Genomic DNA, 16,370 nt, shown 5'->3' on the forward strand with positions numbered 1-16,370 from the left:
TGCATCTGTGCCTTGAGCTCCTTCTCTGTCTGAAAAGTGTGTGTGTGTGTGTGTGTGTTTCAGGTGTCACGGTTATTAGGTGAAATATTTGGAGGCATGTGTCAGCCATTTTATTACACTGCACTCGAGCTAGATGCGGGAGTCAGCCACAGGAGAGCTGCGAAGGTACTGACTCTGAAATATGATCTCCAACAGCCATTTCACAAAGGATACATAATGCTTAATAATGTGCCGATTTTACCACAATTTCAAGCTGAATACACTATATGGACAAAAGTATTGGGACACCTGCTCATTCATTGATTCTTCTGAAACCAAGGGTATTAAAAAGAGTTTCTCCTGCTCCCTTTGTTGGAGTAACCGTCTCTACTGTCCAGGGAAGAAGGCTTTCCACCAGATTTTGGAGACTCACTGCTGTGAGGATTTGATTTGTGTTCAGTAATAAGGTCAGGATGTTGGATGATCACCATCCACCTACAAATGTACTGGATGGAGCTCCACCATCCATCATTCCAGAGAACACAGTTCTTCCACTGCTTCACAGCTCAAAGCTGGGGGGCTTTATACCCCTCTTGCCCACGCCTGGCATTAGGTGGCATTGGGCCAATAGGTTCATGTTGATCTGCTCCAGATCCTATTCTATTGGCAGTACTTCTGAAGCAGTGTTTGTGTGCATTCGCACATCTGTGTCCGAAATGGGTGCAACTTCAAGTAGCTGAATGCAATCAATAGAGCGGGTGTCCACAAACATTTGGACATGTAGTGTAATGCTTTGAAAACAGTGTTTTAATGTTATTTTGTATTTATGTGTTACGTTTTATGGAGCTGTACAAGACTGAACACCTCTAGTTAGGTGCCCAGATGTTAGTGTATCACTCTAGGTGCAGATTAGAGGTTTATAACTTTGACTACAGTTTGAACTTCACGATTACTGTACATTTATTCTGACTGCCATCACTGTGCTTCTCTCTGTCTGTCTGTCAGCATATGAATAAGCTGCTGCAGGGTGACGGTGCCTACGGCAAGCAGTCGTGTACTTACCCCTGGGCTTCACTCTTCATCTGGGCTGTTCTACAGAACCGCAGTGAAATGGCCATCTACTTCTGGGAGATGGTATGGATCCTTCATTCTCCTCATTCTCCGATGTCCAAAAGTGACACACATGCAACCCCTTTTTTTATAATTTAGCATTTTTTTTTCTCCTAATTTGGTTCTGCTAGTTGACCCCCCCTCAGGGAGAGAGCCAGGGAGAGAGCCAGGGAGAGAGCCAGGGAGAGAGCCAGGGAGAAAGCCAGGGAGAGAGCCAGGGAGAGAGCCAGGGCCATCTACCCACCTGGAGAGAGCACGGCCGATTGTGCTCTCTCAGGCTCTAGCTGCTGATGGCAAAGTGGCATGGCTCGGCATTTGAATTTACAACCCTTGGGCCATAGTGGTAGCGCAATAGCCTGTGGAGCCACTAGGAGTCCCTGAGTTATTTAGAGCAGTTCTAACTAGCTTCCCAACACAAAAAGACCAGACTGCTGTGGGGCTCCATATCTGAAAAAGAAGAGGACCTGAGTCTGTGGTTGAAGGTTCCAAATTTAAAATCTCCACACGTCTGCTCTTACGACATTAGCCTAAAAGCTAACCTAGCTAGACAAGAGTCTTACAAGCACCCGACTTGTCCCCTTCACTGGAGATTCATAACCGCGCTATCTCTCTAGGTGAGGATGTTCTGGTGTTGGTGTTGGATGTTTTTAAAATTTAGATGCAGGTGCTCTTCCTTGGAAGGTGGTGGAGATAAGGTATATGGTGACATATAATGTATAAGACATTCTCCTCCTCCTATCCAATTATTGTGACGCCCTGAGCATGTTTTACCACTCACTGTACAGTTCTCATCACTGTGGTTGTAATCTCCATCAGTGGACCCGCTGTAGTAAACAAAGATGGCTACCTCCCCAGTGTTTAATGGCAAATAAGGTGGATAGTCCCCATAAAAAAGCACTGACCAATGGAACGGAGTGCTCTGGAGCACCTGAACACAAGGTCTCCACACCTAAAGCCAAGTGCTGGCTCTTCCCCCATCTTCCCAGAGTCTGATGGATGATTTAGCATTCTGATAGCATGTTGTTTGATTTGCATATTCATCCAGTTTCCTGTTTCTCTGTCTTTCTACCCCCTCTCTTTCAGGCTGGAGAGTCTGTACTGAGTGCTCTCTGTGCGTGCAAGATACTGAGGGAGCTTTGTAAGCTGGAGAACGAGACCGAGACAAAGCTGTCCATTAAGGAACTTGCTCAGAGGTTTGAGACACTGGCCCACGGTACGTTCTAGCCTGAGCAAAATCAAGAGTTCACATAAGCTGTGCACACTGAACAGTCTTCTAGATATGTATATGCCCTGCATCTGTTACGACCCCACTGGAGAGCTCAGTAAATACAATACATGTCCAAATATTTGGGTGTAGATGCTTGTCTAGTCTCTGTAGAGAAGTACTGCCAATAAAATAGGACCATCTCTGGAGCAGATCAACGCCTAATGCCAGGCGTGGGCTATAGGGGTATAAAGCCCCCCAGTATTGTGCAACTGTGTTCTCTGGAATGATGGATGGTGCTCCATCCAAATTATCCTTTTGGGGGGACTTGGGAGGTTAGGGATGAGGTGGTGTGGTGAGCATCATCATACAACATCCTGACCTCACAAAGCTCTAGTAGAAAGCCTTCCCTGTACAGTAAAGGCAGTTACTCCAACAGATGCATACCCTTGTTTTTGAAAGAATCACTAAATGAGCAGGCGTCCCAATACTTTTGTCCATAGAGTGTACACTATATAGGTGCATAGGTGGTGGTTAGCACGTATACCGCGAGTGGTGGGCAGCCCTAGCTTGCTGTAGGGCATTTTAGTTATGTCCTGACAGTTCAGGGGATCAAACCAGCAACCTTCAGGTCACAAGGCCGTTTCTCTAACCTTCAGGCCATGGCTGCCGCACGTTATTGCTCCCAACGTACCCTAGATGTGAGGCCGGGTCGTAACGGCGTCTAATGACACTATTTGTATTTACTGTTTTCAGTGTCCGTTTGATTGAACTGTAGTCTGTGCACATTGTTACTGTCATTAGGGAAGCTTGGCTCTCGGTTTGGGACGCAGCCTTTGTGGAAGCTTCTCGTGATGTTGATTTTTGCGTAAATGCTGAGTGCAGTGTTCTGTTTCCTGTAGATGTGTTCAGTGCTTGTTACCAGAGCAGCGAGAGCCGCTCCTTCACTCTGCTCATCAGAACGTCGCCTGTGTGGGGCGGGGTCACCTGTCTGCAGATGGCCATGGCCTCAGATGCCCGACTCTTCTTCAGCCATGATGGAGTGCAGGTGTGTGTGTGTGTGTGTGTGTGTGTGTGTGTGTGTGTGTGTGTGTGTGTGTGTGTGTGTGTGTGTGTGTGTGTACTGGTTGTGTTTGATTGTGTTTTGACACTCACTCCCTCAAGTTTAGGGGCTCTACCATCTCTAATCAACCAACTGTTCTCAACCCTCTCATAAAGATTGCGCCCACCCCCCCTTTCCGAGTGGTCCAGTGGACTAAGGCGCTGCCACTATAATCCAAGGATTGCTGGTTCGAATCCTGGGTTGTGCTGCTTGCCATCAGCAGCCGGAGTCAGAGAGAGCACAATTAGCCTTGCTCTCTCATGGGTGGGTTTATGGCACTTGCTGTTGTTGGTCAGCAACAACAACGTGCTGGCTGCCTGGCGGCAGTTGGAAAAGAGGCAATGGCAGTTTTAGTTTTGCTAGTGATGTGGGGGGGGGGTCATATAAACAGGAATTGGGAAATTGGGTAGAAATATGGGTTAAAAGCTATATATAAGACATGAATAGCCATGAAGTTTTTGGAACAGCTGGTTCAGTCTTATCCCAAATACACCTCTAATCCCCTTCTTGATCCACTAGTTTGACCCAGCTGCAGAGCAAATCACTCGGAAAAGCATCCAACTTGCAGCCAACCTAAGTGGACACTAAGTGTATAGTACCCCATTAGTCTGGACACTCCAGGCTCCTATGCCATGGTTTCAGCCCTGCTTCAGAGCGGCAGCTCTCGGGCCCGGGGGTCCATGATACACCTGGGGAACCATCTGTTCCAGAAACGTCCTAACAGTTTTTTGTTCCTCAGTTAGGTCACTCTTCACATTAAGACCCCAATAATGCACACAGAGCCAGTAATATAACTGTCCTTTATACCACAGTGTTGTACAGACTTGCATTCATTGTATACAGTATAGTGAATTTGCTTGTTAGCTCATTATATGTTGGTGCGCTTATCTCCCAGGTGTACGTTTAGTGATTCGGGGTCCGGATTCCCAAAAGCTTTTCTAAGAAAAAACTTCTGAAGGATCTTAAGATGAACATTGACGTGCATATGAATGTTCTGAAGTGAAATTCTCCAAAAAAATCTAAAAAATCTCAGTTGTTCTCAAATATTTTCTTTATTTTTTAAGATCTTTTTAAGACACTTTTCTTATTTGGGCCATTTATAACCGTATTTTATGCTGTATTTCACAGCTTATCACAAACCATGCCAAATAACATTTTTAACTTCCCAATATTCCAATATTCCTGTGCAGTAGAGAGCAAAATGTAGGGACAGACAGTCAAACACTTTTAGTCAACAGAAATTTCCTCATGTAGAAACTAACAGCACTTTCAGAACGGTCTCCACTTTAATCCAGTTAAATTAGACATTGATTTTAGTTATTCAACCATTTAAACAGATCATTTTAGAGGCTTAGCTATGTGGTGGCTCAGTGGTTGGAGCTCCAGGCTTTTGATGGCAGGGTTGTGGGTTTGATACCCAGGCTCGGCAAGCTGCCACTGTTTGGGCCTTTGAGCAAGACCCTTCACCCTCTCTGCTTCGCCGGTGCCGCAGCAATGGCTGCCCACCACACCGCTCACAGTCACTGTGTGTGTTTCACTGGTGTGTATGTGTGTGTGTGTTATCACTGCACGGATGGGTTAAAGACGGAAGCCAAATTCCAATCTGTGTCCAACACTAATGGTGAATATGGGTGTCTTGTCTTGTCTTGACTTATAACTCTTGCACTCTAATACAAATGAAAGGCTATTATATAGTTCGGAAATATTAAGTAAGATTTTCTTGGATAATATTAATTGTTTTTAATTTTTTTAAAAGAAAAGTTAAGAAGCTTAAGCTAAATAAAAAAGCACATCTAAAAAGAATTTCTTTCTTAAGATACTTCTGTGAATCCAGCCCCTGATTCTGGATTGTTGAAAGGGAGGAAACTGGCTTGAGCTGGTGGGATTAATAGACATGTCTGCATGCATTTTAAATGAAATAATGCCCAAAGCATATCTACGTAGGTTCCCAACTGCAGGATACGCTCAGTGCTGCTGCTTCTGCTGTTTACAGACTTAAGGGTTTGGTCCTTTATGTCCACATCTCTCTAACTCTAACTTTTTTTTTTCCTTGGGCAGACTCTGCTGTCCCAGATCTGGTGGGGGGATATGCACAGCAGGACAGAAGTATGGAAGCTGGTCATGTCGTTCCTGTTTCCACCTCTCATCTACACCAACCTCATCAGTTTCAGGTGAGGTCCCACTCACCTACGCTATTGCATGACAATCTTGCTGACACAGATTTGCACATGCACACACACAGCTTGTCTAGTCCCTGTAGAGAAGAAGTACCACCAATAGAATAGGACTCTCTGGAGCAGATGAACATGGATCTATTGGCACCATGCCACCAAATGCCAGGCGTGGGCTAGTGGGGTATAAAGCTCCCCAGTAGCATTGAGCTGTGGAGCAGTGGAAGAACTGTGTTCTCTGGAATGATGGATGGTGGAGTTACATCCAGTACTTTTGGGATGAGTTGGGGATGATGAGGTGGGGTGGTAATCATCTAACATCCTGACCTCACTAACGCTCAAATCTTCATCAAATCATCAATACTCCTTCAAAATCTAGCAGAAAGCCTTCTTTCCTGGACAGTAGAGACAGTTACTCCAACTTTTTGTTTTTAATCGCCTTGATTTCAAAAGCAACAATGAAGGAGCAGGTGTCCCAATACTTTTGTCCATATAGTGTATGTCCACTTCCATTTAGCTTCCATTCATTTAGCTGCTGTCCTTCTCAAGCCAGGCTTTGTTCCTGCTTTAAATGAAGATGTGTGAGTGTGAAGAACATTTTCAAGGCCTTAAACGACCTTTCACTTGATGTAAATGGTTCTTTAGCAGTACTCTCACATCTTCTGTTCTTTACAGAACCAGAAGTGGTTCTTCTAAGGCTTCCCTTAAAGAGACCATTAATCATTAGTTCTTTATTTTAAGGATGATTTAGAGAAAGTTTTGGTGGACTCACACTCTCTTTGTTATACTCTCAATACTATCTTTCAGGGAGCACCAGGTCAGACACACAGACAGCCTAGAAGGACCAAGCACCGCCACAGCAGCCTTGTCTCTGGCAGACATCACCCATCACACGTAAGGATCACAACTGTGTACAAAAAGACCCTTCCGTTGCATTCATCTGCTAACTGTCCGTCTGTCTCTGTCTTTCTCTTAGGGAGGAGGAAGATAGGCCTGAAGATGCTGACCACGTAGATGGAGTGGGGGAGGACACCCCCTTTTCTCTTGCTGACATCACACAGGCGTAATCAGCACTTTTCGAATACACTTGCACTACATGGGCCAAAAGTATTGGGACACCTGCTTGTTTATTGTTTCTTGTTGTACCCTGTTTTTGTTGGAGTAACTTTCTCTACTGTCCAGGGCAGAAGGCTTTCTAATAGATTTTGAAGGAGCATTGCTGTGAGGATTAGATTGCATTTGGCAAAAAGAGCGTTAGTGAGGTCAGGATGTTGGATGTTGATCACTACTCCACCTCACCTCATCCTCAACTCCACAGTTAAAATTACTGGATGGAGCTCCACCATCCATCATTACAGAGAACACAGCTCCTCCACTGCTCCACAGCTCAATACTGCTGGGGGGGGCCTTATACCCCTCTAGCCCTATGCCTGGCATTAGGTGGCATGGTGTCAACAGGTTCAGAGTGTCCTATTCTATTGGTAGTACTTCTTCTCTGCAGGGAGTAGACAAGCTGTTTTTGTGCATTTGCACATTTGTGTCAGCAATGGGTGCAACTTAAATTAGCTGAATGCGTTCATTAGAAGGGGTGTCCACAAACATTTGGACATATGGTGCATATTTCTGTGTGCATTTTTTAATATGCACATTTCTCAGAAGTGTGTGTGTGTGTGTGTGTGTGTGTAATGTCCTACTTGTTCTAATTGACCCACAGGGAAGAGGACGCTGAGGAATTAGCTGTTTTAGGGAAGGATGCTAAAGGTGGGTGTGGGCACATTTCTTAGCCAATCATGTTGAACCCAGAATTTGTAAGGACGATGTGCTGATTGTCATTTGTCCTTGTTTTTCCAGGGTCGAAAACCGGCTTTCCCAAACATCCTTTCATAGTGCATCGATGGCGGCAGTTCTGGTTTGCCCCGGTTACTTCTTTCCTAGGCAATGTGCTGATGTACTTCCTCTTCCTATTCCTTTTTGCCTATGTTCTATTGGTCGAATTCAAGCCCCCGCCTCCAGAAGGCCCCGCCCGCATTGAGTATCTTTTGTACTTCTGGATATTTACATTCGTCTGTGAGGAGATTCGACAGGTGCGACACACTCAAACACATGCATTCGTCTCACACACACACACACACACACACACACACACACACACACACCTACCTATACATGCATACATACATACACACACACACACTCTGACTCTTGTCTTTTCTTTTAAAGTCTTTTTGTTTAGGAAGTACTGGTGTGTGTCAGAGTATAAGCTTGTATATTCAGGACACATGGAACAAGTTTGACCTCACCGCTATCATGCTGTTCTGTGTTGGGCTCATCTGCAGGTGTGTGTGTGTGTGTGTGTGTGTGTGTGTGTGTGTGGAGGGAGATAAGGGCTGCACTATTTGTATGTGTGTGTTTATGTGGAGTGTATGTTTATATTTATGGTATGTTAGATGTTTTATATTATATATATGTGTGTGTGTGTGTGTGTGTGTGTGTGTGTGTGTGTGTGTGTGTGTGTGTGGTTGTTTTGCAGGATGTTCCCTCGGTCGTATGAGTTTGGCCGTTCAGTGCTGTGTGTAGACTACATGGTCTTTACTCTCAGACTGATTCATATTTTTGCCATCAACAAACAGCTGGGGCCCAAAATCATCATTGTTGGTAAAATGGTGAGAACTCCCAAAAATGGGTTAACTGCATCACTTACTTCAGGGGTGTCAAACATACGGCCAACTATCTAATTCAGCCCAGCCAACTAGACGAGCTGTGTGTGTGTTTTAAAGTAGCTAAATGCATTCATTAGATGTCCACAAACATTTGGCCACTGTGTAAAATGCAGAAAATATCATTAATTTAATATCATAATTTTGTATTCCTACTTATGAAGATGCACTCAGAGGTGAAGGTACCTGTTGAAGTTGCACCTGTTGTTGACCTAGATGTGCAAATACACACCCACAGCTTGTCTAGTCCCTATAGAGAAGGACTACCAGTAGAATAGAACTTTCTGGAGCAGATTAACATGAACCTATTGGCACCATGCTGCCTAATCCCAGGCATGGGACAGAGGGGTATGAAGCCCCTGAGCGTTGAGCTGTGGATCAGTGGAAGAACTGTTGGTGTTGGTGCTTCCAGTAGTTTTGTGATGAGTTGTGGAGTTGGGAATGAGGTGGGGTGGTGATCATCATCATCCAACATCCTGACCACAGTAACACTGTTGTCACTGAATGCAAATCAAATCATCACAGGAATGCTCCAAAGTGTAGCAGTAGAAAGTCTTCTTTTCTGGACAGTAGAGACAGTCACTCCACCAAAAAACAATCAGAATATTTTGGAAGAAACAATGAATAAGCAGGTGTCCCAATACTTTTGTCCATATAGTGTATATTTTAGCTCGGATATATGTTGTGCTAGAAGTTGGTCAGTTGTGTTTAGACAAAATAGTCTGTGTGAAAATATGTAATCCTTCTTCTGACATTGAACTAACCTAAATGATTGACACCCCTGATCTACATCAGGGATCACATCACCTGAAGAAGTGAAGTATGGTGCCGTATCTTACTGAAGTCTTACCCCAAGTCTTTTTATTCATCTCCCAGGTGAAGGATGTGTTCTTCTTTTTGTTCTTCCTCGGAGTCTGGCTGATGGCCTATGGGGTGGCTAATCAGGCCCTGCTGTACTCTTATGACCCTCGACCTTACTGGGTCTTTCGCAGAGTCTTTTACAGGCCATACCTGCATATCTACGGGCAGATACCACTGGACGAAATAGATGGTGTGTGTGAGAGATGATACAAACTACTTAACATGGTCTCCCAGACCTAGAATAAACCTGAGAACAGAATAAACAGCGTTGTCTCTTTAATCTGTAATGTAATCTTACTTAACTGCCTTTTCAGCTCATAAAAGAGGGGAGAAGCCGTGCACAAACAACGTGACCCTTATCCATGAGGGGGAAGAACCTTGTCCGCAGTCTGAAGCCAACTGGCTGGTCCTCATCTTGCTGTCCGTGTACCTCCTGGTCACCAATGTCCTGCTGCTAAACTTGCTCATTGCGATGTTCAGGTATTGATTGAGCTGCTTAAGTGGTCAGTTTTTGGACCCGTGAGACGGCCTGATGACCCGGCTAACAATTGTGCGTGTGTAACTGGTCATTTGCTACCTTGCATTTCCAAAAATGTACAGCAAATTTACAGGAGAAGGAAAAACCTTCTTAATTCAATGGAAGTCAATGTAAGAAGAAATTAATCCAAGTACTTTTGGAGGATTTCTGTTGGTCCATTCATCATGAGATTTTGACAATGTATAAGCTGCCAGCTGCGAGATTCACATTATGTCAAAGTGGAAAAACAGCAAAAATGGAGATGCAAGGTTTTGGTATTAATGAGAATTAATATATTATAGCTCATATAGTAGGAGTATCTGGCGTCTGATGTTTTTATTATGTATGTAATTTATTTGGTGTTCAATTACAATCTACTAATAATGACATCTTGAGTATTGTCCAATACATCAACAACGATCAGCCATAACATTAATACCACCTGCCAAATACTGAGTAGGTCCCCCTTGTGCTGCCTGCCATAACAGATCTGACCATTCATGGCATGGCATGGGCTCCGCAAGACCTCTGAAGGCGTCCTACGGTATTTGGCACCAGGACTAACATTAGCAGCAGATTCTTTAAGTCTGTAAGTTGTGAGGTGGGGCCTTCCTGAGCATCAGTGAGCCTTAGGCGTCCATGACCCTGTTGCCGGTTTACCAGTTGTCCTTTCTTGGAGCGCTTTTGGTAGGAACTGACCACTGCGTTGCCGAAAACAAAACAACAACACAAGACCTGCCTGATGTTTTGGAGATCTTCTGACCCAGTCTGACTGCTGCCTAATATATACCACCCCTTGACAGGAGTCACTGTAAATGAAGCTACTCAGTGTTTTCATTTCACTGGTGCTAATGTTATGGCTGATGTATGAATTCAGTAGTTTATTCATTAAAAACTCCTAAGCTTTAAAACCGGCTATTTTAACGGACACATTGCACATATGCCATCTCTAGAATCCATGATTAGTGCTCAATATCTGGCGTAGGATCTGGAGTATTTAGTAATTGAACACTAGTATTTTGTATTTGATTGTCCACACAAGTATTTAGTAAATGGTGGCTTGTTTGGGTTGTCTCTGTGCAGCTACACATTTAGTAAGGTCCAGGAACACAGCGATGTGCACTGGAAGTTCCAACGGTACAACCTGATAGTGGAGTATCATTCCCGACCCTGCCTGGCACCACCCTTCATCATCTTTTCCCACCTGCACCTCTTTATCAAGAGGGCCATTCGCAAAGTACCCTCCACCAAGATCAAACACTTCAGTACGTAAGCCTTGAGGGACAGGCCTTAGGCCGAAAAGCTAATGAAGGAGCTGACCGGATGGGCTGGGGTTTGAGACCATTTATGAATATAGTGAAACATGTAATGTGCTCCACATCGTTCACCACCTTGTCTTTCTTTTTCTTCCCCCATATCCATCAGTGTTGGATCTCCGGGGCAGGAAGGCCAGTAGGCTAAACACATGGGAGGCTGTTCAGAAGGAGAACCTGCTCTCAACTCAAAGCAAGAAACTGCGGGATAGTGACACGGAGCGTCTCAAGCGCACTTCTGCCAAGTCAGTACATCCATAACCTATCCGCTTGTCCATACCTCGGTCTTATTCTTGGGGTCTTTAACTGCTAAGTTTGCTTTTTGGGCTCTGAGACCTGTATGAAATTCACACCCAGGGGCATTTCGGGACCCTCAGTGTGGCAGCTCCAATTACGTATGTGTAAGAACAGGACACATGGAGAATGTTGGGGCTTGCTGAATTGGGTTTGACGTGTGTGTGTGTGTGTGTGTGTGTGTGTGTGTGTGTGTGTGTGTGTGTGTAGGGTGGACAACGTACTGAAGCAGATGGCAGAGATTCGAGAACATGATCGCAGGTTGAGAATGCTGGAGTCTGAGGTTAGTGAAGACCATGCACGCTGGTCTGTTGCTCCACACCATACACACAAGACATGATCTTCCAGGTCCTATACCCGTGTGTGTGTGTGTGTGTGTGTGTGTGTGTGTGTGTGTGTGTGTGTGTGTGTGTGTGTGTGTTGGCATGCTGCATACTGTATGTGTCTGTGTGAGCATCTCAGTTGAGCAGCAGCAGCTGTTGTGTTTGCCTACTCAGCACAGACTGCAGACCATCCGTCATCTCACTGTCTCCATGCTGTACGCTCCTCCACCACCACCCACTCAGTTCACATTTGGCTGCATTTGCTCACATCTTGGTGCTTTAACGGTATCTTACTGTGCAGTGTTATGGGGTTCAAGTAAAACTGCCTCTGAAGTTTGCTTCTAAAGAGTTTTGATAAGCGTGGAAAAAGTACCATGATACAGACCCCATGATTTCAGTTTCAGAAGTTGGAACAGACATTTTTAGCTCGCCTCTTCAGTCGGCTGCTAAGTAGAACAAATACCATGATCTTTGGGTCTCAATGAGGGACAAAAATGGGACAAAAAAGGGATGCTGTCAATGGGACAAAAAATGGGACAGTTAAAAAAGGGGACATAATCAATGGGACTTAGTGGGATAAACAACAGGCCTGTTTGGGGGGGGACAAAAAAAGAGGACAGTGAATGGAAGTCAGACTGACAAAACATGGGACACAATCAATGGGAATCAATGAGACAGAAAATGGGGAATGGTCAGTGGAACAACAAATGGGAAATGAAGTAGGACAGTCTGTGGGAACCGATAAGACAAAAAGGGACAGTGTGAAACAATAAGACAAAAAAATTGACCGTGTCAATGGTACAATAATGTGGCATAGTTAATGAAATTCAATTGGATAAAAAAATGGGACACAGTGTAAAAAAGGAGAAAAATGGGGCATAGTTAATGAGTCAATGGGACCCAATCAGTGGAACAAAAAACAGGACATTCAGTGGGACTCAACAAAAAGGGACACAGTGTAAAACTATTTAACCAAAAATGGAAGAAAAATGGGACATAGTTAATAGGAGTCAATGGGACATAAAATGGGACAGTCAGTGGGACACAATTACACAAAAAGGGACACAGTGTAAAACAATTAAATGGGAGACAAATGAGTCATAGTTAATAGGAGTCAACGGGACAAAAAAATGGGTCAGTCAGTGGGAATCAACGACCAAAGGGATGCAACGTAAACAATTAGACAAAAAATGGGAAATAGTTCATGGGAGTCAATAGAACTAAAAAAAGACAATGGGAATTATTGGGACAAACATGGGGCATAGTTAATAAGTGTCAGTCAGTCAGTGGGCCACGGTCAATAGCTTTCAAGAAAATACTTTAACAAGGCAGCGTGCACCACATACAGTAGCTTTCCTCCTGCACTAATGCCTCCTGCTCATCAGACAATAAAAACCTACTGATTTACTCATAGTATGTAAAATAATGTCTGTATGAGGAATTCAATATTACATTTATACATTTCTAACTGCGTTCTACCCGTTTTAAGGCACTTGTTACTACTGCGCTTGATACCACCAGTCTCACACCTGCTAGATTTCATTGATTTTTAACCAAACGTGCATTACACTGAAAATAATCAAGGCTTTTGAAGACTACAACCCTGATACTTCATATCATTTATGAAATCACAGTGCTGTAGCAGAGGCCAACCCTGATTTACCCTGAAAAAAAAATGGTGCGCCGAAGCCGTGCATCGGCAGCAGTTTGGAAAATGAGTGGCTGGACTGTGCACGTGTTGGTCCGCCCTCACTAGTGTCGGAGGCATCGTGTGCAATGAAAGGGGGAGAGTATGTACAGTAGAAATTGGCGGTCCAAATTGGGGAGAAAATGGGTGAAAAATCTAAAAATAAAAGCTGTAAAAATACGACGGTTTTTAATCTGTCTTTAAGGAATCATTTGTGTTTTTATAGAAACATGTAGGGCTGGTTTCTCAGACAGGGTTGGACGAATTTCCATTCAGAATACTGTTGTTCTGGCTTAGAAACTGGGTCACACTGATGCTTCCCATGACAATATCATATGTATTATCATAATTTAGTTTACCTTGAATTGTCCACCACTAGTCTTGATTTATGCCTTTCTTTATCTGCCTCTCTTCCAGATGGAGTTTTGCTCTAGCTCCCTCCAGTGGATAATGGAAGGACTAGCTCAGAGTAACCTGATCAAACAGACTCGTCCTCCTCCTCTTTGGAGAGGTACTGTTCCCTCTCTCCCTGGCTCCCTGCAACTGCTCTCTATCGGTCTTACTGCGACGGCATTTCCAGGCTTAAGTGTCTCAGTGACTTAACAGAGTTCTGCTTATTTTAGATCAGCCTTATATATACACATTGCTGAAATGGGCCTCACGAAGGCTCTAGGAGCGGTTTTAAATTCTGTATGCATGTCAAGAGATATCTCTGATCGGTCGACCATCCCTTTACTGGCTAGCACGGAGTCCGAATCACACTTTGAGTCCGAATTCATGACACCTGCAAACCCTGGTACTGTATGTGGTGCTGTTAAAGAGCTCAGTTACTTACCACAGGAAGCCACTCGCTGTAGCGCCGTCTGAACATGTGAATATTTACGAAGCAGTGAAAAGCTGCACCTCGTCATCCAGCGCTGATCTGTCTTATGTTCACCTTTTCAGACATGGTCCCGACCTCCCCCTCTTCGCCAACCTGATTGAGCGGTGCTTAAAGGAGCCTAAAACCAAAGGAGCTACTGGACAGCCATTTCACTCTCTCACACACACACACACACACACACAAATTCAGGTTGTCTCGCTGTCATAGGCGTAGAAGATCTAGAGAAGGAGATAAAGAGACATTTTTTAAACTCTGTGTAACAGTACTACTTCTTTTCTAATCACCTCAGCGGTCCTGTTAAATTTTCTTGACCGGATTGCACGTCCCTGCTCCTGTAAAATCTCCCTTACCCCCTTTTTAAAAATTCATATTGTTGTCATAAACACTGTAATGGCCACAACGATGCTTTTATGAACACAGGGATAGGATTTAAATGCTCAGGTTTTGTGTTTGAGTAAAATATCCACTGCCACTGTTGCTGTTCTGTCTTACATTTTTTGGAAAAGTCTTTTTTGGGGGTCTTTAGAGGGTGCATTTGTGTTTACGACCACATGTTGCTTGTTTTTTATAATTTATAAATGAATAAATAATCCTTTTATTGCAGTTGAGAGTTTTATTCTTTAACCATGTTCTTAGACTTTGACTAGTGCCTTGCCTACTCACCCCTCCCGCTCGTCTCGAGGATCATTTGATTCCGAGGCTGGCGTGGTCCTGGCCTCAGAGCAGCCTTACATGGGAAGACTGGGAGCCAGATCAGGATCGGGTTGTCATATTCAGTAACCGCGGATCAGAGGCACTACTGCTTCGAGCTTCCAAGATCCCTGCTTAGATCTGCCCAGGACTCGAACGCTAAAAGACAACACAGCAACACATTATATCTTGTTGAACAACTGAATTGATTTTTTTTTAATGTTTGAGGTCCTTTTGTGAAGATAGTGTCAAAAATGTGTATAAAATTTGTACAAAGACGCTTTCACTAATAAAGGTTGAGTTATTAAGATCTGGTTATTCTGGTGAGATGTCAGGTGGTGAAGCATTTTCTAAATGAGTAAAGGTGCACTGCAATTCTAGATGCACTATATGGACAAAAGTATTGGGACACACCTCTTAATCAATGAATTTGGACGTTTCATTCAGTGCCATTGCCACCACGAGTGTATAAAACCAAGCTCTTAGCCAGGCGGTCTGCCTTTCTTACACCCATTAGTGAAGAAATGGCAGGTTCTAAAGAGCTCACTGAACTCCAGCGTGGTTCTGTATGTAATAGGAGCCAACGCTGCAACAACAAGTCAGCTGGTGAAATGTCCTCCTTCATAGATCTTCCACAATCAGCTGTGGGTGGTATTGTTATTAAACAGTGGAAAAGTTTAGGAACCAAAGCAGAATATGTGAAGTGGCCGCGTCTCCAATGCTTCAACACTCAGTAACTGCAGAGCTCCAAAGGGGGACAGACTCCATATTAATGCCTATGGATTTAGAATGGGATGTCAGAACGCTCCCATAGGTATCCCAATACTTTTGTCCATATAGTGTACAGCTCTGGAAAACATTAGGAGACCACCTTACATGATCAGTTTCTCTGGTTTACTATTTATAGGCAAAATTTGTTGTATTTCATAAACCATGGACAACATTTCCCCTAATCGCCTAATAAAAATATTTGCTATTTAGAGCATTTAATGCAGAAAACTGCTCAAATAATGCAAAGAAATAATAATAATAATAATAATAATAATAATAATGATTATAATAATTGTTGTAAAAAAAAGTAATCATTCAGATTTAAACACAGTACTAATATCTGAACTTTAAGAGCATTCAATAAATCCCTATGGTGAAATACCCTTGACTGCCAATCACAGCCCTCATGTCCTGGCTGGCTCTCCACTAGTCTTTCACATTGCTGTTGGGACTTTATGCCATTCATAGTCTGCTAATTCAGCTCACTTAGCTCTGTTTGATTAAATGTCTGGAATAAAACGGCTGCCAAACACGTAGACATGCAAATTTATGAAAAGAGCTGTATGCCCCCCCAATCAAACCTAAGTTCTGAACATTATCAAGTTATCAAGACTAAATGGCTCTCAGCACTGAGTGTGAGAGTTGATCCAGTTACTGAACTATAACCTTCAATTCCATAGATAGCACGCAACGATGAGCTGGAGCAACCTGCCCATGCCTGGAGTGAGCCACTCAGTAAGAGCAGTGT

At 43.7% G+C, this 16,370-nt stretch overlaps 1 protein-coding gene across 1 annotated transcript in view; it reads left to right on the forward strand.

The window, feature by feature from the left end:
• trpm4a (transient receptor potential cation channel, subfamily M, member 4a) overlaps nt 1–15,073 on the forward strand; it is a 35,977-nt gene extending 20,904 nt beyond the window's left edge. The window contains 18 exon segments of the mRNA XM_072693414.1: nt 64–165; nt 985–1,113; nt 2,173–2,302; nt 3,196–3,341; nt 5,454–5,566; nt 6,374–6,460; nt 6,543–6,629; nt 7,281–7,327; nt 7,418–7,650; nt 7,787–7,902; nt 8,097–8,229; nt 9,160–9,334; nt 9,459–9,624; nt 10,745–10,926; nt 11,087–11,219; nt 11,479–11,551; nt 13,696–13,789; nt 14,224–15,073. Of these exon segments, the coding sequence (XP_072549515.1) occupies nt 64–165; nt 985–1,113; nt 2,173–2,302; nt 3,196–3,341; nt 5,454–5,566; nt 6,374–6,460; nt 6,543–6,629; nt 7,281–7,327; nt 7,418–7,650; nt 7,787–7,902; nt 8,097–8,229; nt 9,160–9,334; nt 9,459–9,624; nt 10,745–10,926; nt 11,087–11,219; nt 11,479–11,551; nt 13,696–13,789; nt 14,224–14,258 (2,181 nt within the window). The 3' untranslated portion in view covers nt 14,259–15,073.
• The last annotated feature ends 1,297 nt before the right edge of the window (nt 15,074–16,370 follow it).

Source organism: Salminus brasiliensis, chromosome 12, assembly GCF_030463535.1.
Source record: "Salminus brasiliensis chromosome 12, fSalBra1.hap2, whole genome shotgun sequence".
Classification (NCBI taxonomy): Eukaryota; Metazoa; Chordata; class Actinopteri; order Characiformes; family Bryconidae; genus Salminus; species Salminus brasiliensis.